This window comes from Hylobates moloch, unplaced genomic scaffold (assembly GCF_009828535.3).
Source record: "Hylobates moloch isolate HMO894 unplaced genomic scaffold, HMol_V3 SCAFFOLD_3, whole genome shotgun sequence".
NCBI classification, from domain to species: domain Eukaryota; kingdom Metazoa; phylum Chordata; class Mammalia; order Primates; family Hylobatidae; genus Hylobates; species Hylobates moloch.
The window spans coordinates 82,198,785-82,222,083 of record NW_026652278.1 but is presented as its reverse complement, the minus strand read 5'-3'; the positions used below and the strand labels follow the sequence as shown (position 1 = coordinate 82,222,083).

General features: G+C 36.4%; 1 protein-coding gene across 10 annotated transcripts in view; it reads right to left on the bottom strand.

Annotated features, from left to right (window-relative positions):
• MAPK8 (mitogen-activated protein kinase 8) overlaps positions 1-23,299 on the bottom strand; it is a 133,861-nt gene that overhangs the window by 33,397 nt on the left and 77,165 nt on the right. For all 10 annotated transcript variants that reach the window (XM_058436474.1, XM_032141941.2, XM_032141885.2 and 7 more), the window contains 2 exons: positions 4,360-4,530; positions 1,179-1,308 (listed from right to left, as the gene is read on the bottom strand). In XM_058436474.1, the coding sequence (XP_058292457.1) occupies positions 1,179-1,308; positions 4,360-4,481 (252 nt within the window). In that variant the 5' untranslated portion in view covers positions 4,482-4,530. The remainder of the gene's footprint in view (positions 1-1,178; positions 1,309-4,359; positions 4,531-23,299) is intronic.

Sequence of the window (23,299 nt, the reverse complement as noted above, 5' to 3'; positions counted from 1 at the left end):
TCTCTGAAGGCTCCTTTCCTTCAACAATCCAATTTTTACCCCATCTTTAAGCGTCAGCCTAGGTCTACTCCTCCCCAAAGCCTTCCCAGTTCATTAAAGCTCACAGAAATTGTCCCCCTTTTTAGATTTCAATATATGGGCCACTATCATCATTTGACAAACGTCCATGGCTTTGTGATGTTTGATATTTAACTCTCTGTATGTCTGTTTTGTATTCAAAACACCATTGTAAGCTCCCCAAATAAGGGGCCTAATCCTGAACTTCCATGAATTTTTTTCCCTTGATAATGAACCCAATAACTCCAATACACAGAGGCTTGCACATATTTAGATCTCAAAATGTGGTAAACTGTATTATCTGTAGTCAGAAAGGACTGTGCTCATTATATTATATAAACTCTTTTGGACAAACACTACGAAATGTCTTTAGTCAGATGCCTTCGGTTTAGGACTGCCTAAAAGTGTCCCTTACACAATTCACTCCTAGTTTATTTCCTCAACTGAAGAAATCATTCCATTAGAAGAATCACAAAAGTATGAATACACTTAATGTAAGTTTAAAAAAGTATAACTGTTTATTCTCAAAATGAGCACAAGTTACATATCTTTATAAAGACTTATCTTTGCAATCATTAGGAAATAGAATTAGAAACATGTTAATACCCTCTAGATAGTTTCAAAAACATTCTGCTAAACCCACTATCCTCATCATAAAGTGACCAATGAACACTGCCATCACTTAAAGAGGTGGGAGTGGGGTAGGGAGAAGTGATATAAATTTTATATTCAATATGATTAAAGTTAGAGTGTCAAAGCATAATGGGAACAATTTCATCTCTGTGCTAATGCTACAGTTTTCTAAATGTCAGCCTGACAGAGAACAAAAAGCAGATGAGATCAAGCTGAATAAAATTCTTCTGTAACACTTATCCTTTTAAAACTCCTTTTGTAAATTAAATGACAGGAAATCATATAATCTAAATTTTAGAAGCCATTCTTTTGATACAATTTAATAAAGTTGAGAAAAAAATCACCCTGTAGAGATATATATATCCCTTTTAAACAATGTTTTAATACAGAACAATTTAAAGCGCCTAATATTTAGTCTTTGATACTCATATACTCATGAATAAATCTTGATTTCATCTATACTTAGGAAACCAAAAATGTTCACTTACATTTTTGTGATTAACACATTTCATAAGAACTAGCTCTCTGTAGGCCCGCTTGGCATGAGTCTGATTCTGAAATGGTCGGCTTAGCTTCTTGATTGCAACATTTCTTTCAAGAATGGCATCATAAGCTGCGCTGTAATAAGAAATTCAAAAACACAAAAAAAACTTCAAACAAAAATCTGTAAACTGAATTCATGAAACAGTCATATACATTTCTCACTTTCTCCAAAGACAAGTAACTGGATCGCTTCCAAGTCTATGACGCTCAACATGTGTCTTCTATATCTACTACAACATATTTTTTTTGCAACTATTTCCTAAAATGCTAATGGATCCAAATAGACAGTGGACTATGACAACAGAGACCCTGCAGGTTCATTGTGTTGCCTCAAAGATCCACCTAGCACATCGTGGGCACTTCATGTACAAATGCGTAATAATTATTTAGCTCCACTAGATAGCCTAAAGCCTAAATGAATCCTTAACCTTATACTTCCATCAAGAAAAGGTAGGATAAAGAATGCATACGAGGCTGGGTGCAGTGGCTCACGCCTGTAATCCTAGCACTTTGGGAGGTCAAGGTGGGTGGATCATGAGGTCAGGAGATGGAGACCATCCTGGTCAACACGGTGAAACTCCACCTCTACTTAAATAAAAAAAAATTAGCTGGGTGTGATGGTGCACACCTGTAGTCCCAGCTACTTCGGAGGCTAAGGCAAGGGAATCACTTGAACCCGGGAGGCAGAGGTTGCAGTGAGCCAAGATCGCACCACTGCACTCCAGCCTGGTAGACTCCCTCAAAAAAAAAAAAAAAAGCGTATAAATTCTACTCAAAAGATTTGCTGAATAATTCTATATAAACACACATTACTTCTATCCTTTTGGACACAATGAAATAAATACACAAGGGCCATGCGCGGTGGCTCATGCCTGTAATCCCAGCACTTTGGGAGGCCGAGGCAGATGGATCATGAGGTCAGGAGATCGAGACCATCCCGGCTAACATGGTGAAACCCCGTCTCTACTAAAAATACACACACACACACACACACACACACACACACACACACACATTAGCCGGGCGTGGTGGCAGGTGCCTGTATTCCCAGCTACTCCGGAGGCTGAGGCGGGAGAATGGCGTGCACCCGGGAGGCAGAGCTTGCAGTGAGCCGAGATCGTGCTACTGCACTCTAGCCTGAGAGACAGAGTGAGACTCTGTCTCAAAAAAAAAAAAAAAAAAAAAACCTGAACAGAGAGTTGGCTTTCAGAATACTAATACTGACTATATAATATTATTTTCTTTAATTTATGGTTGGTTAAATGTGGTTGGTTACAATGAGAACAGGCCAGTCAAGATGGCTTACAAAATGACTCCAACTTCTGTAATTTTTGATATTGTAAATTACTTCAAGAATGCAGGAAAGATAATAAATGCCAGTCTTTCTATTATGCAAATTTATTAAATCTTAATATGTTACCATAATTGCTCTGATTTTTTTTTTTTTTTTTTAGACGGAGTCTCACTCTATCACCCAGGCTGGAGTGCAGTGGTGCCACCTCAGCTCACCACAACCTCCGCCTCCCAGGTTCATGCTATTCTCCTGCCTCCGCCTCCCAAGTAGCTGGGATTACAGGCATGTGTCACCATGCCCAGCTAATTTTTGTATTTTGGGTACTGACAGGGTTTCACCATGTTGGCCAGGCTGGTCTTGAACTCCTGACCTCAAGATCCACCCACCTCGGCCTCCCAAAGTGTGGGGATTATAGGCGTGAGCCACCATGCTTGGCTTGCTCTGAATTTTTTAGAAAGAAATATAATATCATAGGTCAAGCCTCCTTCCTTTTCTCTATTTTCTCAGAGATAAACAATATCCTAAGTTTGGTATTTATGCATGTTTTAATATTTTCTACGTATATATAATCCATAAATATATGGTATTGCTTTGCATATTTTAAGCTGCATGTAAATGGTACAATGATGTATATATATTCTATATCTTGCTTTGAAGCCCAGCACTACATTTCTGAGGTTATCCTTGTTGACACACATGGCTCCAGTTCGTTTAAAATGTTATATAGTATTTCATAGCATGACTGTATCACAATTTTTTATTCTTCTGTTGATAGATTTGATGCTATTTCCAATTTTTGCTATTATAAATGGTGCTGCAAACACCAATCCTATGCATGACTCCTTGTGCACATGTAAAACAGTTTTTCTTGAACCTAGGAGAAATGCTGGATTATAAATACTTAACAATTTACATTTTGTTTAGAATAGATTCTGAAATTTGTTTCAAGAAGAGGTAATAAAAGTACAATTATTCTTGAGTGAGGCTTATAATTCCCCAAAACACTAGTTTTTTATTATGCTAATTTAGTGATCTGCAATCAGTATTAGAACTATCCCAAAGAGTGATCTGCATTTCAGTTTATAAAGAATTATGCTGATATAGCCTGAGGCTTTTGTAGAAATTAGCTAATAAATCAATTTTAAACATATGGATGAATTTTGAAACACACACAGTGAGATATTAGCTGACTTCATTCCCCAGTATAGAACAAGATTTCTGAAATTCCAGGGCTTCATTATAGTGTGAAAGTAAGGATTAAGTGAAGCTTCTTATTAAACAGTTATCTATGGGAATACATGTATACATGAAATTAACAAGCATGCCACTTATTCTTTGCTGATAGAGATATTTGTCTTCAATGGCTATGCCCAAGTATTTAATAATAGTTTATACTTAAAGATGGCAGTGCTAGTTTATAGAGTTATATCTTATGAATAACACAGGTTATTATCCCAAATCTGAAAATATGAAATCTAAAATGCTCCAGAATCCAAATTTTGGGGGCACTGACATGATGCTCAAAGGAAATGTTCACTGAAGTATTTCTGATTGGAATTTGGAATGCTCAACCAATGCAAATATTCCAAAATCTGACACTTCCGGTCCCAAGCATTTCAGATAAGGGATACTCAACCTTTAATAATAATAATAAAGAAAAGACCATTGATCCCCAAAGCAAACAATTTGCTGTGGAGTAGTTTTCATTTAATTTTTAGTTTTAATTTAATTTTTCGAGGCAAGTTAAATATTTGCCAAGGTATCTAAATTACGAGAGGAGAAAAGGTAGCAGTTAACAATTCTTTGCCTAATTTTTGGAAGTAAACACTTACCATACTATTCCTTGAGCTCCTGAGCCTATAGGTTTTAAATTCTGATATCGTTTCAGGACTGTGAATGTAGAATCTCCAATCTCTACACTATAAAAATTGTTGTCACGCTTGCTTCTGCTCATGATGGCAAGCAATTAATTTAATGGCTTCATCCAAAAATTCACCAAGAAGCTGCAAGATGCAACAAAATGTGATGTTAACAAAATGAACTTGTTTTAATATTAAACTTTGAGTCCTTACTCTCTGTTTACTTACTGATAGTAACACAGACTGCTAGATCATGAAAAGAGCTGCTTCATTAAAAAACATAAGGGAAAAAAAAATACCACAGAGCCTTGATTAGCATATGCCATATGAACGACTTATAGTATTTTTTTTTTAAAGAAACATTAGGATAAATCATTCCTCCAATCTAGAAGTTACCAGTATTAATACATTAATAACTTACTACAAGACGAACAAAAGAAAGCAAATAATTAAAATTAAACATGTTTGTACGTCACTCCAGTTTAAAATAAAATTTAAAACCAGTCTTTCTCATGTGCTTATTATAGAGAATAAAAACCTTAATTTTTGTAAGAAATTTATAAACTTTCATTCAAAAATGGTTAACAGTCTCATTTAGTGCCAAGTGGAGGCAACAACAAATGGAAATAAGTTGACTAGCACGTGTCACCCTTGCCTAAAAAACAAAGGGTACCACAGTGCCTTCACTGTGACAGATCCTCTGACCTGCCAAGGCAACCTCCTGGTGTAACACACATACTGAGACTGTAATGGGTGAAAGGATGAGAAGCAAAACAGAAAGGAGAGAGAGAGAAGTAGTTAGCATATTGGGATACAAAACAAAACAATACTATTCTATCCTGCCTGAGGCATTAAAAGTACGATTCAACTTCTGACTACCATTCCTTTACTACTTGTAGGATTAAAAATCAAGACAGTCTTTTTCTACCCATGTGAATACTGGTTATTAACAAACTTATTATCCATCCTTACTAGACAAAAGAGACTATTCCAAAATATATGCAAAGCAGCTTTAACCTATTCCTCGCCTCCTCAATAAGTCATGAAACCAATTAGGTCTAAAGTTACTGTTTTTTGTGGTTTTAACATAATGCTAACCCCCCAAAAATCCTGATATGACTTACAATACAAAGAATTAATTCAGCAAATATTAATTGCCTACTAGGCACTCTGCATGTCCTGGGGCCAGATCACAAACTAGGTAAGAAGGTGAGCCACCGGAGAGCATGAGAATGCCTTGACCTGATCCTTGGCTGCGACATGTAGATTGTACTGCAGGAGAAAGGGGGAGCAAGAGTGGAATATGAACATTTGAGAGACTATTATAATGACTCAGATGAAAGAGAAACAATGAAGAGTCTTAGGCCTAAAGGAGTTAAAAATAAAACTAAACAGGAAACTCCAAACTATGTAAACTGTAAAACCGAGGACAAATAAACTAGAAACAAATGAGGAATTAGACTTGGATACATTTTAAAAGGTCCAGAGAAACATTTCTAAAATCACTAACTGGACTAGTCATGTAGTACTCCAGAGAAGACTGTCTGAAATGACAAGACTCATAAATTCTTCCTAAGTGGACAGCCCATAATAAAGAAATGAGCTTTTGTAATAATTTAAACACTGAGCTATGTTCACACAATGCTCACATACAGGGATTATTCATCCTAATCATTTTCCTACCATAACCTGAATTCCCTCTTACCTACTACAGTAGTGAAATAAGGAAGAAGAGAAGTGGGAAGAGTGGAAGAGGAGTGTTGGCCGTCAGGCCCTTTATTAATTATTCTACAGATTTATCCTGGAAACTGGGTCAGCGGGGGACATGGAGACAGTAGTAATGATCTCTGATAATCTGCAAATATGAGCAGAGGCTGAGCACAAAGTTGATGGTGTTTTCACCTTCTGGAAGGTTAAACCTTCCACCCAAGCATTCAAACTACCTGCAGATTAGGATTCCTAACCTTACTTGGAGGAGTCACATGTCTCTCTCAAAAAGATTAAGATAATCAGGAGACAAAGGGGTACTCTGTGGTGCTTCACAGGAGTTGAACTATTGTTACCAAAGTAGGTAACAAAATACTGTGTTTCAGAGTTTCTCCACCTGCTGGACAAAAAGAAAAAGCTTGAGTAGATCCAGGAACATGCATGCAGTAGGGCAGGTTTCCTTTTCTGCTAAAAGAATAACAGCAAGGAAAAGCTCCTTTCTGTTCTCAGAACAGGGTGGCCCGGCCACAGGAGTGGGATTCACGGTGACAAGAAGTCTGAACAAAGACTATATGGCAGGCAGATGAACATGGATAGTCACAACTCTCCAGGATCAGGGCAGAGGCAGGCAGACAGGCTCCAAGGTTAAGCTGGCAGCTCCAGCTAGTAGTACCCTTGGCAGAAGCCACAGCTGCCACTTACAAGAACAGAAGACACACAACTCTCTACTCACTTATACTCAGTCATGCAATATTCAAACCTGATTTAAGCACCACGCTATGTACTGTTAACAAGATGGTAAGTCCTCACAGTGTTGCAGCTAAGACAGAAAAAGAGACCTTAAGCTGATGGCTACCTGCCTGACTGAAACTACAGCTGTGGTAAGGACAACGAAGGAAAGCGGCAGGATGTCAAAAAAGCCTATGCCAGTCTGAGCTCAGGAACAGATACTCCTGACAACATGACGTTTAAGCAAGATCTGAACACTGAATATGAGTCAGCCAGACAGGGAGAGGAGAGAGCTTTCTAGGCAGAAAAAAAGCAAATGCAAAGGACCTAAAAACTGTAACAACTGTACAATTTGATGAGTTTCGATTAATGTATACAATTACATAACCACTATCAGGAAAATCATGATATAAAACATTCCCATTACTTCAATACATTCCCTGTATGGTCAATCTCCACTCTCTACCCCTTGCCCCCCAACTCCTAGCAACCACTGAATTGCTTATCGCGCCTTTTATAGATCTGCATATAAATGAAATCACACAGCATGTAATCTTTGGTTTCTTTCATTTGCTCTAATGATTTTGAGATTCATCCATGCTGGAGTCCTTTTACTAGGGAATAAATTTCATTGCGTGGATGTACCACTTGGACATTTCAACTGTTTACAGTTTTAGGGTTATTATAAATGACGCTAGCATGAATTTCACTTTTTCTTCATTCATCTTGGGTTATCTAGGAGTGGAATTGCTGAGCCCTATGTTTTTAAGAAATTGTCAAACTGTCTTCCAAAGAGGCCATATCATTTTTCATTTGCACCAGCAACATGTGAGAGTTCCAGCTGTTCCACATTCTTCAGATTGCCATTTAATTTTATCTATACAAGTGGGTGTAGAGTGGTATTTCATGGTGGTTTACATTTACATTTCCTAATAACTAATGAAGGTGAGCACCTTTTCATGGGCTTATATGCCATTTATGTAATTATTTTTGGTGAAATAGCTATTCAGTTCTTTTCCCTATTATAAAAATACGGCTGTCTTCTTATGAGTTTTAAGACTATACATTCTAGATACACATCCTTTGTCAGATGTTTTGCAACTATTTTTTTCCCAGTCTGTGGCTTGCCTTTCCATTTTCTTAACAGTGTCTTTTTATTTTGAAATAATTTTAGACTCACATAGAAGTTACAAAAATATTACAGTTTCTGGGTACCTTTCACCCAGCAACAACATTTGACAAACCATAGTACAACTATCAAAATGAAGAAACTAACAGTGGTATAAAACTATTAACCAAACTAGAAACTTTCCTCAGATTTTACCAGTTTTTACATGCCCTGACTGTGTGTGTATAGTTCTACATAAATTTATCACATACTTTACATTAGTATAACCTCCACCACAATCAGAATACTGAACTATTCCGGCCTGGTACAGCGGCTCACTCCTGTAACCCTAGCACTTTGGGAGGCTGAGGAGGGCAGATCACTTGAGGTCAGGAGTTCAATACCAGCCTGGCTAACATGGTGAAACCGTCTCTACTAAAAACACAAAAATTAGCTGGGCGTGGTGGCATACGCCTGTAGTCCCAGCTACTTGGGAGGCTGAGGCAGGAGAATCGCCTGAACCCTGGAGACGAAGGGTGCAGTGAGTCGAGATCGTACCACTGCACTCCAGCCTGGGTAACAGAATGAGACTGTCTCAAAAACAGAAAAAAAGAATACTGAACTATTCCATCACCTCAAAGAAACATCTTCATGCCATCCCTTTATAATCACATACTCCTCCCAAGTCTACCCGCGGCAACTACTAATCTGTTCTTTGTCACTATAATTTTTTCATTTAAAAAGTTATAGGTTGGTAGTAGTGGCTCCTATCTGTAATCCTGGCACTTTGGAAGGCCAAGGCAGAAGGACTGCTTGAGCCCAGGAGTTCGAGACCAGCCTAGGCAACACAGAGAGACCCCCATCTCTATAAAAAATGTATATAAAAAAAAATCAGCCACGGTAGTAGTGCACACCTATAGTCCTAGCTATTTGGGAGGCTGAGGCAGAAGGATCACTTCAGCCCAGGAGTCAGAGGCTGCAGTGAGCTATGACAGCACCATTGCATGCTATCCTGGGCAACAGAGTGAGACTGTCTCAAAAAAAAAAAAAAAAAAGTTATACAAATTAAAATTACCATAAGTAATCTTTTAAATCTTTTGAAATCTGAGGAAAGTTTCTAGTTTGGTTAATAGTTTTATACCACTGTTAGTTTCCTCATTTTGATAGTTGTACTATGGTTTGTCAAATGTTGTTGCTGGGTGAAAGGTACCCAGAAACTGTAATATTTTTGTAACTTCTATGTGAGTCTAAAATTATTTCAAAATAAAAAGACACTGTTAAGAAAATGGAAAGGCAAGCCACAGACTGGGAAAAAAATAGTTGCAAAACATCTGACAAAAGATGTGTATCTAGAATGTACAGTCTTAAAACTCATAGGAAGACAGCCGTATTTTTATAATAGGGAAAAGAATTGAATAGCTATTTCACTCAGTATAATGCCCTTAAGATTCTCCAAGGTGTTGGTATATCAATAGCTTGCTCTTTTTCTTACTGAATATTATTCATTGTATGAATGTATGACAATTTGTTATCTATTCACCTCTTGCTGGCTATGACAAAGCTGTTATAAGGCTTTGTGTACACGTTTTTGTGTGAATATAAATTTTCAATTCTTTAGGGTAAATATCCAGGAGTAAGATATGGTAACTCCAGGTTTAATTTTATAAGAAACCGGCAAACTGTTTTCCAGAGTGCTGTATCATTTTGCACTTCCACCAGCAATGTGTGAAAGATCTAGTTCCTCTACATTCTTACCAACTCTTGGTTTTGCCAGTACTTTTTATTTTAGCCATTCTAGTACGTGTGTCATATCTCATCATGGCTTTAAATTTGCATTTTCCTAGTAGCTAATCATGTTGAGCATCTTTTCATGTGCTTCTTTGTCATCTGTATACTCTTTGGTGAAGTATCTGTTCAGTGTTCTACTCATTTTCTAATTGGATTGTCTTATTTCCTACTGTTGAGTTTAGAGACTTTTAAAATATATTCTGGATACACACTCTTTATCAGACATGCGATTTCCAAGTATTTTCTTCCAGTCTGTGGCTTGCCTTTTTATGCTCTTAACAATGTCTTTCACAGAGTAAAAGTTTTTAATTTTGATGAAGCCCAAGTTATTATTTTTTTCTCCTTTATGGATTTGGTACAAGAAATGTTTACCTGGCCCTAGATCAAAAAGATTTTCTCTTTTGTTTCCTTATAAAAGTTTTATAGTTCACACTTTACATTTAGATCTATGATAACTGTTGTATAAGAGCTTTAAGTCAAAGTTTATTTCTTTGGTTATTATCTAATTATTCTAATACTATTTGTTGCAAAAAGCATGATTTCTCCCCACTGAATTGCCTTTGCATCTTTGTCAAACTTCAGTTGGCTCTACTTGTACGGGTCTACTTCTGGACTTTTAATTTTGTTTCACTGATCTATCTTTTGATCAATACCACAGTGTCCTGAGTATAATGCTATATGTTAAGTCTTAGAATCAAGTAGTGTGATTTTTTTCAGCTCTATTCTTCTCACTCAAAATTGTTTCCAGTTACTTCATAATTCTGTATACATTTTAGAATAAATTTGTCCATGTCTACAAAAAATAATGCTAAGATTTTGATAGGAATTGTGTTAACAGTGACTTTTGAAGATCAAAAGTTTTTAATTTGGATGATGTACAACTGGTTTATTTTTTCTTTCATAGTTTGGTTCTGTATGTCTAAGAAATCACTGCCCACTTAAAGGTTAAGATTCATTGTTTTGCATTCAGATATCCAATTGTCCAAAAATCATTTGTTAAAAAGATTAACAGTTTCCTCCACTGAATTGCCTTAGCAGTTTTGCTGAAAATCAGATAAATATATGTGTCTGGGCCTATTTCTGAACTATTTTCTATACCATTAATAATATGTTTATCCTTCAGCCAATACCACACTGTCTTGAGTAATGTAGCTTTCTAGTAAGTGTGAAAATCAGGCAATTTAAGTCATTAAACTTTGTTCTTTTTTAAAATTGTCAGCTATTCTAGGTCCTTTGTATTTTTATATAAATACCAGAATTAAGCTTGCCAATTTTTACAAAAAAGGCCTGCAAAGGTACTGACTGGAATTGCATTTATGGTATACATCAATTTGGGGAGAAATGGTATTATAGTAATTTTGAGTTTTTTAATTAATGGACATGACACTTGTTTCCATAGGCCTGTATAATTTCTAATATACAGGCTTTACATAATTTTGTTTAACTTCTCCATAAGCATTAAGATTTTGAATGCTAATATTTTTAATTTGTTTGTATTTAAATTTCCAATTACCCATTACTAGTATGTAGAAATGCAATTAATTTTTGTATAATGACTTTGTAATAGGCTCACTTATTCGTCTTAGTAAGCTTTTTTTGTGTATTGGGATTTTCTATATACACAAGCAATTTATTTCTTCATTTCCAATTTGAATGCCTTTGAATTCTTTTTCTTGCTCCACTGCCCTAACTATAATTTCCATACAACGCCGAATAGAAGTGGTGCCTGTTCATGATCTTAGGGAGAAAGCATTCAGTCTTTCATCACTAAGCATGATATATATACATTATAGGATTTTACTAGTTGTCCTTTAACAGACAGGTTGAGAAAGTTCCCTTTAAATCCTAGTTTGAGAGTTTTTATCATTAATGGGTACTAATTCTGTTAAATGACTTTTCTGAATATACTGAAATAATCATATAGTTTTCTTTCTTAGTTGGTTTTCATATGGCAAATTACACTGATTGATTTTCAAATGTTAAACCACCCTTGCATTCATGGAATAAATCCCGCTTGGTCATAAAATATTATCTTTTTTATATATTGATTCAGCTGGCTAAAATTTCATTGAAGATTTTTCCATCTATTTTTATAAGGAATACTGGACTGTAGTTTTCTTTCATATTAGAGTAATGCTGACATAAGATGAGTTGAGAAGTGTTCCCTCTTATTTTCAGAAAGAGTGTATGGAAATATTCATCTTTAAGTGTTTCATAGACTATCTCGGTGAAGTCTTCTATGATGAGTTGTTTTCTTTTTGAGGGAATGTTTTAATTATAAATCTACATTCTCTTATAAACATAGGGCTGTTTGGCAACTATTTCTTCTTAAACAGGCTTTGTTAGTTTGTGTTTTTCACGGAAATTGCTCATTTAATAATCTAAGTTGTCCAATTTAATGTCTACAGAATCTATACTCATCTCTCCTCTTTCATTCCTATTAATCTCATTTGTGTCTTTTTTCTAATCAGTCTGGCTAGAATTTTATCACTATTAGTGATCTTTTCAAAAAAACAAGATTTTAATTTCTCTTACTTTTCTCTAATGTTTTACACTTTTATATTTCAATGCTTCCTATTTTATCTTTATTTTCTTCTCATTGCTTGTTTTGGAGCTATTCTTTCTTCTAGTTTCTTAAAATGCAATCTTAAAAGTACTGATTTGAGAACTGCTTTTTATAATATAAGCATTTAAGCATCATTTTAAGCTTCATCCGACAACTTGATATCCATATTCAACAATAAAGCAGACACTTTAAAAAAAATCTTACTTTACATGGGGTCCTGTTTCAAGTGCTTTGTAAGTACTATTTTAATACTGAAAACAACCCCAGGAGGGTTTTCTATTTGTTTACAGCTAGAGGGTAAATCTAGTCTGTGGTATTACATCCCATATTCACATTTTGTCTGATGTTTCCTTATGTTAGGAAAGGTACTACAGTTTTTCCATCTTACAGATTATGAAACTGAATCTTACAATGATTAATTGACTATGGTAACAATGTAAGGGGTAGAGAATTTGAGTCCTTCAAAACTATACTACAATGAGTCCAAAAAAAAAAAAAAATCTTGAAGATAAAGTGAATATGGAGGAAGAGAAGTTGTAAGTCTTAAACCTGTTGAGTCTGAGATAACTTTAAGACATTCAAATGGAAATATCAATTTGGTATCTAGATATAGAACTGGACCTCAGATGAGTAGTCTGGGTGAAAGATAAATGTAGGAGTTGTCATTGTTACTGAAGCAATGAGAGACGAGTTATTCAAGAGTAGTTGTTAAGTAAAAAGAGACCTAAGGTTCAGCTTTATAACAACCACATTTAATGAGCAATTGGAGAAAGATAAGCTGACAAGGAAGCCACAGAAGATGTAGCCAGAGACCTAGACAGAAAACAAGGAGAACATACTGGAGAAGCCAAATGAAGAGAGTGTTTTAAAGAACAAAATGGCTAATAGCATTGATTGTTACAGAGGTGTCAAATAAGCCATTTGAGTAGAGTGAACGCAGTAGAAGCTAGATTAAAATGAGCTGACGTGTAACTGGGAAATTTATAAGGAAAACTGGATATAGCTACTTCTTTAGAGAAGTTTAACAAAGAAGACCAAAGATGAAATAGATAAAGAGGAGTAAATGGTCAAGGGAGGATAAATAGATTATATATTATATATGATATAGCATAGTATAACACATATAACGTAGAGACAACCTGAACATGTTTATATGCTAACAAAAAGGATCCAATAAAGAGGGGAAGAGTGAGAATGGGGGAATGAGAAAGAAAACAGGTTTCTCAGATAGCATATTATTTCCAAAAAGGAAGAAAAGAATGGGATCCAGAGCACATGTGTGGCCATACAGATGGAGATATTAGTGTGTCACTGCCATAAAAAAGTACCATCAAAAGACTGAGACAGAAAGTGCAATTTCCAGGTGTGATATTATATATCTATTACATATTAGATAATAATAACATATATACAATTCTACATATTGTATATATAGAGAACATATATATAGATTTTCATCCACAGCTCCTGGCTCTTAACTCCCATATACCTTGTTTCAGTCTTTTGTTATGATGTTGGGGTGCTTTAGGCCTCAGAAAACAGAATCTCTCTCTCTGATTTTCCCATCCTCCTTTCACCAGCTCAAGGCAAGAGTCTAATCTTCCCCTGCCTTTCTGACTGCAGGTCATAAGACTCTCATTTCAGAAAGGGTCCTGTCCCACACCCTTGAGAAAGGAATGCTGCACAGAAAGGCTAAGAAGAATCTGGACAGAGAGGCTTGTGGGTTTCTCCACTCGGCCTGTTAGTATTAGATTATACCCTTTTTGTCCAATCCCATTTCCACATGGTTATCAATCATGCCTATCCAATAAATCTCCATGAAAGGCTCAAGAGGACAGGGTTCAGGGAACTTCTGGATAGCTAAACACATGGAGGATTCTGGAAGATGGTGTGCCCTGGGAAGGTTTGGAAGCTCTGTGTCCCTTCCCCCATACTTTACCCTATGTATCTCATTATCTGCATCCTTTGTAATATCCTTTATAATAAACTGGTAAAGGTGTTTCCCTCAGTTTTGTAAAGCTGCTCTAGCAAATTAATCTAACCCAAAGAGAGGGGCATGGGAACCTCAACTTGGAGCCAGTCAGTCAGAAGTTCCAGACTTGAGACTGGTATCTGGAGGCAGTGGGAGGGGACTGGGCCCTCAACCTGTGGGATCTCATGCTATCTCCAGGTAACTAGTGTCAGAATGGAATTGGAAGACACTTAGCAGGTATCTGCTGCAAAACTGATCACTTGCTTGGTGTATGGGGAACTCCCCCTACCCAACATTTGATCACATAAGTCTTCTGTGATTGTTGTGTTGAGAGAACAGAAAAAAAGCACTTTGAGTTTTTCCACATTCACCAAGATAAGGGCATTAAGGATACTGGTGAGATTTATAGAGGATGCATCTGATATACTGATCTCTCCATCATGAAGCTTGAACAGCAAGAGTATGTGTGAGAAGGAAATGGCATGGTTTCTGATGACTCATTTCCCTACTTAGGAAGCCTTCTGAGATTAAAAACAAAGGAACTCTTGTTATAGAATTTAGATGTAACTGATTAAAATATATGAACAAATATTGGCATTATTATCCCAGTTAATAGATGGAATAATCTGAGGCTCAGAAGAACTAATGAGCAACCAAAAGTATGGAAATACTGAGGTTCAGCTTTAACTTTCAAATCTCACCTGTCACTACTCCTACAGCAAGAAGACTACAACCATGTCAACATAGCTAAACTACCATCCCCCAAACTCCGATGTATCTCATTTGTTCATTTCCCTTTCATGAAATATTTTTAACACTCTGTTGTATCTATCCAAATTTTGTCTAAGACTAGCTTAAATGTCTCTAACCTAAATTCTCATTTAAACTACTTTGCTGTATATTTACTTATGCAGATTTTATTATCAGACTGTGGTCTTTCTGAGGACAGTGGCTGCATCTCCTACATTTTCAGATTTCCAAAACACTTAGGCTCTTCACAGAGTTAGAACAAACAACTGCTAAAAAAGTTAACCAAAATGTAAATCTTTTAAAGTAACAAATTACTTAATAAATTGTTTCATGTGTCTTTACCAGTGTTCCTCTTTATTAGTAAAGTGGGGGGCTATCTTAGGTTTTTATGACTCAAGGTTTGCTTCTGTGATATCTTTATATATCAGGCTGACCCCCCGCCCCCCGCCGTCCGTAAAATGGCTAGGCTGTCAAGCCTGAACGTAGAAACACACAGGTTAAACTAGTTACATAAAACATACTTAAGGAGAAAAGAATAAGTTCAATGCAACCACACAGCCAAACTTTAGAGACCCTGGAAAATAATTCAGGTAATACAACAAGGTTCAGAATTTAAGACAGCTCTAATCATCAGGCAATCCTGACAATAAGTCACTGAGGTAACTTAGAGCCTATCTATTTTTACTTAACCTGGTTCTGTGGCCACCAATAGACCTATCTATGACAGTTAATTTTATGCATCAACTTGCCTAGGACACAGGGTGCCCATATATTTGGTCAAACACTATTCTGGGTGTTTCTACGAGGGTGTTTTGGATAACTTTAACATTTATATAAATAAACAGACTGAGTAAAGCTGATTGTCCTCTGTGATGTGGGTGGGCCTCATCCAATCAGTAGAAGGCCTGAATAAAACAAAAAGGCTGAATAAGTGGGAACTCTTCCTGCCTACCTTGAGCTTGGACATTGGTGTTTTCCTGCTTTTAGACTCAAACTGAAACATCAGCTCTTCCTAGATCTTGAGCCTACTGGCCTTTGGACTGAAACTACATTCGGTGTTCTGGTTCTCAGGCCTTTGGACTCAAACTGGTGCTACACCATCAGCTCTCCAGGGTCTTCAGCTTGCAAACTGCAGATCTTGGGACCTATGAACCTCCACACCCACATGAACTAATTCCGTGTAATAAATCTCTTAATACAGCTCCTCAGAGATGCCTTACTTGACTAGCCTATCTAAATTCCCCTTTAAGCACACTCTCTCCCCTCAACCCACTTCATTTTTCTTCATATCACTTACCATTGCTAACATTCTAGTACATGCTTATTATCTGTCCCACTCAAACCCAAGTTCCATGAAAGCATGAATTTTGTTCTGTTGATGAATAAATCACCAGTGCCTTGAGTAGTACCTGGCTAACAACAGACATTTAAAAAAGTGTTGAATGAGCCAATGAACAAGTGAACAAACTGTTATTTTAAATTCCCATTATGAATTGCCTGTCTTTCTCCTCTCAAGGAGTAGTTTACAGGAGAGAAAGAGAAAGATGATTAATCTTATTATTGCTGTTTATGCAGTTTTCATACCAGGCCACTTCATAAGCCATTAGCCTTGGGCCAGAGGCTTGCCCTGGTCTAATCAGTTATGGACAAAGTGGCAGAACCACATGTTACAGGATCCGCTGAGTAACTGCTTCTTCAACAGGCAGATAATAACCTTTAAGGTGAATGCTCATAGTGAGCACTATGAGGTTAGCTCTAACGAATGAAGTCTCACTACTTTCAGAATATAGTAAGAATTTCTTGGCCTCAACCCTAACTCACATCATTTTCCTAAAAGAGCAATAAGCTTAAATTTAACTTCACTCCTTATTAGCCCTCAACTGGCCTTTAGATCAGATCTCAGCTGCCACCATGCAAATGCATCTATTTCAGTTCTAGGTATTCTCAAAGTTCATTTTTCAACTATATTTTAAGTAATTAATATAGAAATAACACTATGTCCTGCACTAAGAAGGCCTATTCTAACAACAGACTTGTCTACAATTTAACCAAAAGTAGTAGAAACAACATGTGAAAACATAGGGTGCATCCTAGGGTAATCTCCCCTTCCTCCTTTCCCCAAAATAAACTATGGCTGACTAGCCATTTATGTCTCTCAGGACATATGCTTTTCTTTTCTCCTTAGGAGACTGCCTACTAAGCGGCGTGAATGAAGTGCCCAATCTTGGACTTTATTGTTCCTCCTCTATACTAAGGTAGTAGAGTCATATGAAGAGTAAGCCAGCCCAGGTCTGAGCATGTACTACAGGGCCCAGACTGAGACAGCCTGTTTCAGTCACTGCTGACACTAGCACCAAATAAAGAAAACCAGAATTTTACTCCCATTCTTACCTGGGCATATTATTAAAGAGAAATTATTTTGTAATCTCACAATTGAGATTATATACTGAAGAAACAGGTAAGAGTGTGGGTTATCTTCTTAAAACTGGGGAGAACATGCTAGAAAAGAAAAAGCTCTAGAAAGAGAACGTCTCATTGGTAAGTTTCCAGTTAACTGTCCCATTTTTATCCTCTTAAAGGGGTTTTTACATTGATTCCCACAGCAACCACCAGCCTAGAGGAGCATAGTACTTCCCTCTCTTTCTACTTTAGTTGAATGAAGGACTTCATACCAAATCTCTTCCTTTGCCTCCTTTAATAGAGATGAGAAGATTCTTAAAAGTGATGTTACTAAAATACCAAAGCAAAAGAAAAGGGAAATAATGAAAACTACAATAAAACAAAGTTTTATCATAAATCTACTTAATGGCTAACCTTATAATTTAACCAACTGATTTCAGAAGCTATCTCACAAAAAGGTGAGGCTAACAGCTCCTGAAATGCTCACAACAAATACACGATTACTAAGAATTAAGATTCTAGAGTTTATTATTAAAACAAAGTAAAGCTGGCAGGCAAGAAGGAACATTTTAGAATTCCCTACATATACCATGTTTAAAGCTGAATGAATATACAACACCTGTATACTTTCCCTTTGCCTTTCAGTCTAGCTTAGTCACTCTCCAATTTAAATGTGCGTAAGAATTAATGCTCAAGAGTGTATATGTACACAAAAGATTTCATATTGGCTTTTATGAGTTGAGGAACTTTCGAGGGTGATTCTGACTTTGGCTTTACACACTAACTTTAGACTCGAGCCCAGAGTGCACAAAATTCCACTCTTCCAAATAATCCACAAAACTGACACAGTCAAAATTACCCCGAGAATCTCCTTAAATCATAATGTAACATTTAGTACAATAACATTCAGGGCCATGATTTTATTTAAAGTATTTACACTATATATGACATGCTTACCCGATGGGAGACACATACAAACTAAGAGAGAACAGCAGATTCTCATCTGCAAGGGCATAAGCTTCCTAGAATGGGCAGAATTGTCTGTACTATTGAAACTGTCATTTTATCTGTCAAGACATGTACAGCTGGATATGCAAAAGTTAAATTCATGTATAATAAAATGTCACTACCATAAGCATTTTCAAAATGAGGCTTCCAGGAAGAGGTTATAAGCTTATAAAAATATATAATCTTATAAAATCTTATACAATTTTATAAAAATTAATCTGAGCTCTTTCCAGATGATTCCCCTCTATATTTAAGATTCTTCTTTCTCCTTCTCCCTTTTCTGTACTACTCTCTTATAAAGAAGAGGTTACAGTTCTACTCCCACAGACCCTCTGTAACAAAGTAGAGGGCAAATCCTTTAAGCATTAGTATAATTAACATGTTTCTTTAGTTGCCCATGAGTCCAGAAAAAAATTATTACAGCCAAGAGACAACTTTGTTTGTCCTGGCCGCTTCATTGTTCTTTCTAGCAGGTATACTAATCATACCTACTTTGCCCTCTCTTCTAGAAGAATCTGACCCCCACCCACAAAGGGGAGAAGGAGGCCTGGTTTGTAGTTCTGCAATTGGGTTTTTAAAGACCTATTCATAAAATAGATTTAATTCTTAATTGAGCTTATTTGAGTAGGTTTACTACATTCTAACCACAAAACGATGCTAAGACAGAAATCGTCTCAACAAGAAACTGTCCCTTAACAATTTCTACATTTTGAGGAGGATGGATTTAGCTAAATAGCGCCAGACACATGAAATCAGTAAGCTAATTCAGAACTTGTTTCCAAGTCATTCAGACATTCAAGTTATTTATTAAAGATCACAAGACTTTACAGCCGTATCCTTGGCAGTAAAGTAAATACATGTTTCTGGCTACTTTAAAATATACATATTTCAATAGAGATGAGGTCTTGCTATATGGCCCACTGGCCTTGAACTCCTTGGTCTCAAGCAATCCTCCTGCCTTGGCCTCTGAAAGTAATGGGATTACAGATGTGCCTGGCCATTTTTGGCTACTTTTTAAACAATAACAAATATAAGTAACAGAAATGATATGGGTATGATATTACCATAACACTTCAGTGAGCTGGTATCCAAGATTCTAAAATTACTTTGTATTCAAAACGGTAAACATCTCAAAATATTACAAAGTTGGCTTCTGGGCTTGCTCAGCTGCATGTAGATTATTAGTGTCAGTAAAGCAATGTCAATTTTCACAAGGACATTCAACTGAATAAATAGGTCATCTATTTTGTAAGAATATACTATTTCCCAAGGTACTCAAAATATATTTTAATTTTAAATCTAAGAAAAATTGATACCCATAAATTTCCATAAAATTTTTATGAGTTTTTACACAAGAAAGAACGCTGAGCTTTAAAGGCACCTTTGTACAGTGTACTACTCGGGTTAAATCTTTGCTTATCCAAAAAAATTGGTTACATACTGAAAAAACTCATTCCTTGAGAAGACTGAAATCCCTGACATTTTCTTCTAACTTTTGCCAAATCTTTCACTAATAAGACTCCCAGGCTGGCTCATAAGAGAAGAAAATGCTGATCACATTCAACCACCACAAGACAATTCCTAAAACTGCAAATTAAGAATAGCAAATGAAAAGTGTCCCAGATGCATTTTACAGATAATTTTTTCATATTAGTTGATACCACATATAATTATTGCTAGTTTATCTTGCTAGCAACGTAATTATGATCAGATTTTTTTTAATGCAAGGTAGTTTTTAGAAAAAAAGATTCCATGGCAAATGGCTTTCTGTAATTAAATGTGCCTGCCCCCAGTAGAAAAAAAAATAATCACTGAATTTTAGAGTATGTTACAAATGATCTCAAAATCTAAAAGCTCAGCAAGATGGGGCAAAAACTGCTATTTCCATTTGATTATGATAACCAAATATGACAAATCTAAGTTGAAGACTTGCAAGACAAGTAAAAAGTTTAATTGTCCAGCTAATGAACCTGTATCAATCTCCAGAAATAGCTTCAATTTTATGCTCTATCTCATCTTCAAGTTGTCCTTCACAGGATAAGACCTAAAGCCTGGCCAATTAAAAAAAAAAAAAAAAAAAAAAAACAACTCATTTTTTACTACCAACAAAGTAACAACAAAGACCAGAAACTAAAAACAAAGATTTTTTTCTGTATAAATCTGTGGCAGACACTAAGTATTTCTCATCTAATCATCTCTTCCTCTACAAGAGGGATTTAAGATTTTCTGGAGTGGTTCAATAACATACATATGAAAAAGTTCCTGAAACCATTTGAAGGCAATTTAAAAATAACATGACTGCCCGACATGCTAGGTAGCAGAAGTGAGAAAAATGGCTTTTTTGTGGTTTGGGTTTTTTGATTCATGAATGTCAGCAATGTTAACTAAACATGAGGGTTATGAAAAACAAACAAACAAAAAAAACGTTTGCTCTATGGAATTCGAGCCCCTTTAAATTATCAGGCCCACAGAGGCACTTAAAATGTACAGTAGTCATGTCTCACTCCCCCTTGAGCTAAATAATTACCTCTTGAAGCCACATGCTATGGAAGCTCTAGACTAACTGACCCCAAGTAGTCATAAAATGCCATATACACTATAGTTCAACAATGTATAGACAATAACCAATGTTATTTCTGTAAACCAACAAGAATTTCTGATGAATAACTTTTTGCAATCAATCCCTTTGCTGATTCATCCTTTTTTTCTCTAAAAATATGAGCCTCTCTTCTGTTCTCTGGAGCACTCCCCAAGGCCACTTGGAAGTGTGTCCTAGGCTGCAGTCCTCAACCTTGGCCCAAATAAATTATCTATATTAACTATGCCTCAGTTTCTTCCTTTTAGGTTGACATTTCTGGCACTGTGAGCAGGATTCACAGTAACCCACCCTTAGCCATTCCTGGACTTGGCACCTGGCCCTGTGAACCTCTCATGTTCTTCCAATTCCAAGATAAATTATTAGACAAAAGTCCTACTAATAATCTGGACCTATACCACTCTTTGGTTGAAGGTCTACATTTTATTTGGGCTGTTCTTTCAAACCCTCCTTTTTTAGAACAGAGGTCTTTAACCTGGGGGCAACCCTTCAGGCTTGCTTCTTTATCAGAGCTATCCATGCTGAGTCCACACATGAGAATTATGCTTTTTTTCTGCCCTTTTCCTTAATGGGCTTTCCCAGCTGAACTCAGTAATTTTAAGCTAACAAAAGTGAACATAAAAAGACCACTCATTCAACAAAATCAGTGTCCAAATTACAGCTTTCTGTCATTTACTTGGCTATTTATAAAATAAATTTACATCTACAAAAGAAATCTTCATTTGTAAGGGTCTTTACCTCACTGTACCTGGAGAGGGAGTGCTGAGTCACTAGAAACTTACCATTGGCTTACACTTACATAAGTCTTTGGTGAAGGTGCTTTTCAGGCCATCTTCACTTTTTTTTTCAGACTGTCTTGCTCTGTCGCCCAGGCTGGAGTGCAGTAGCATGATCTCGGCTCACTGCAACCTCTGCCTCTCGGGCTCAAGCGATTCTTCTGCCTCAGCCTCCCACGTAGCCGGGATTACAGGTGCCCGCTACCACACCCGGCTAATTTTTATATTAGTAGAGACAGGATCTCATCATGTTGGCCAGGCTAGTCTCACTGGCCTCAAGTGATCCACCTGCCTTGGCCTCTCAAAGTGCTGGGACTGCAGGCATGAGCCACAGCGCCAGGCCAGGCCATCTTGTCTTAACTGGCTTTTAATTACATCCTTCTTCCTTGGTTTGATTTCAGCTCTGGACTTTTGAGTTATATATTTTTTCTACATATTTCACGTTAAGTGTCATCCCTTTAGAAGAACGTAACAACTACTTAGGGGAATAAAATGGGTAACTGGAAAATTAACAGTCTAAAAGAGAGAAATGTATTTAAATTTGGAACAAAAGGAGCAAACAGTGCAACTACAAAATGAGAAGGAAACTACTGAGATTATAAAAATACAGATCTAACAATTTTTTTTTTCAAAACCAGGACTAATGAATGGCACTGATGATACCCTTTAATGCCCAGCTGGAGTTCACAGTCCCTTGGAGAGATAAATCTTATCATGTCTTTGAAAGGTTAACATGCAGGGAATTAGCCAAGCAGCATTCCAGCTGAGATAAGACCTAAAACAGAGTTAAAATTCTTTAGAACAACAAAAAATTCCTTTCTTTGGTTAATATCTTTAGCTCAGGAGAGAAACATTTGTAAGAATTGGAATTATTTTCAATTATTACAATATTAATATGACTCTTGAGCCTTTAGGGTACCCATTTGTTACTGATCCTTTTCCCTTCCACGAACAGCTTTTGATTTCCTGTCGTCTTCTGTCTGTGGTCAGCTGAAACCCTAGAGAGTATAGCTAAGCAAAAATGTGGATTTGCACCTTATTTGTGGCTACCAAGACTTTCATTATTTAAACTGTCTTTGGGGTGGTTCTGGATCTTGTGAGGGCTCGCTTTGCACCTCTTTGGAGATGCCTTGTGCATCCTTGGTCAAGTCATAAAAACTTTTCTTAATGCTTATTGGTTTTGGTGAGTCACTTGGAAAGGTACCTTTGGTTAAAAAGAAAAAAAAAGTCAAAAGCCAGGAATATTGGCTGTTTGTTCCAGCTAAAATCTGTTAAGAAATTTGAAAATATTTTTTTTCTTTGAAAGTGGTCTATAGCCAGAAATTAGCCTAATTAAAAGCTGACATTCAGGCTAGCTATGTACGTACATAGCTATATATATACATAGCTATGTACGTACATAGCTAGCCTGAATGTGTATATATGTATATACACACAGCTGTATATATATAGCTAGCCTGAATGTCATATATTTATATATATTATATATATTTATATATACTTATATATATTT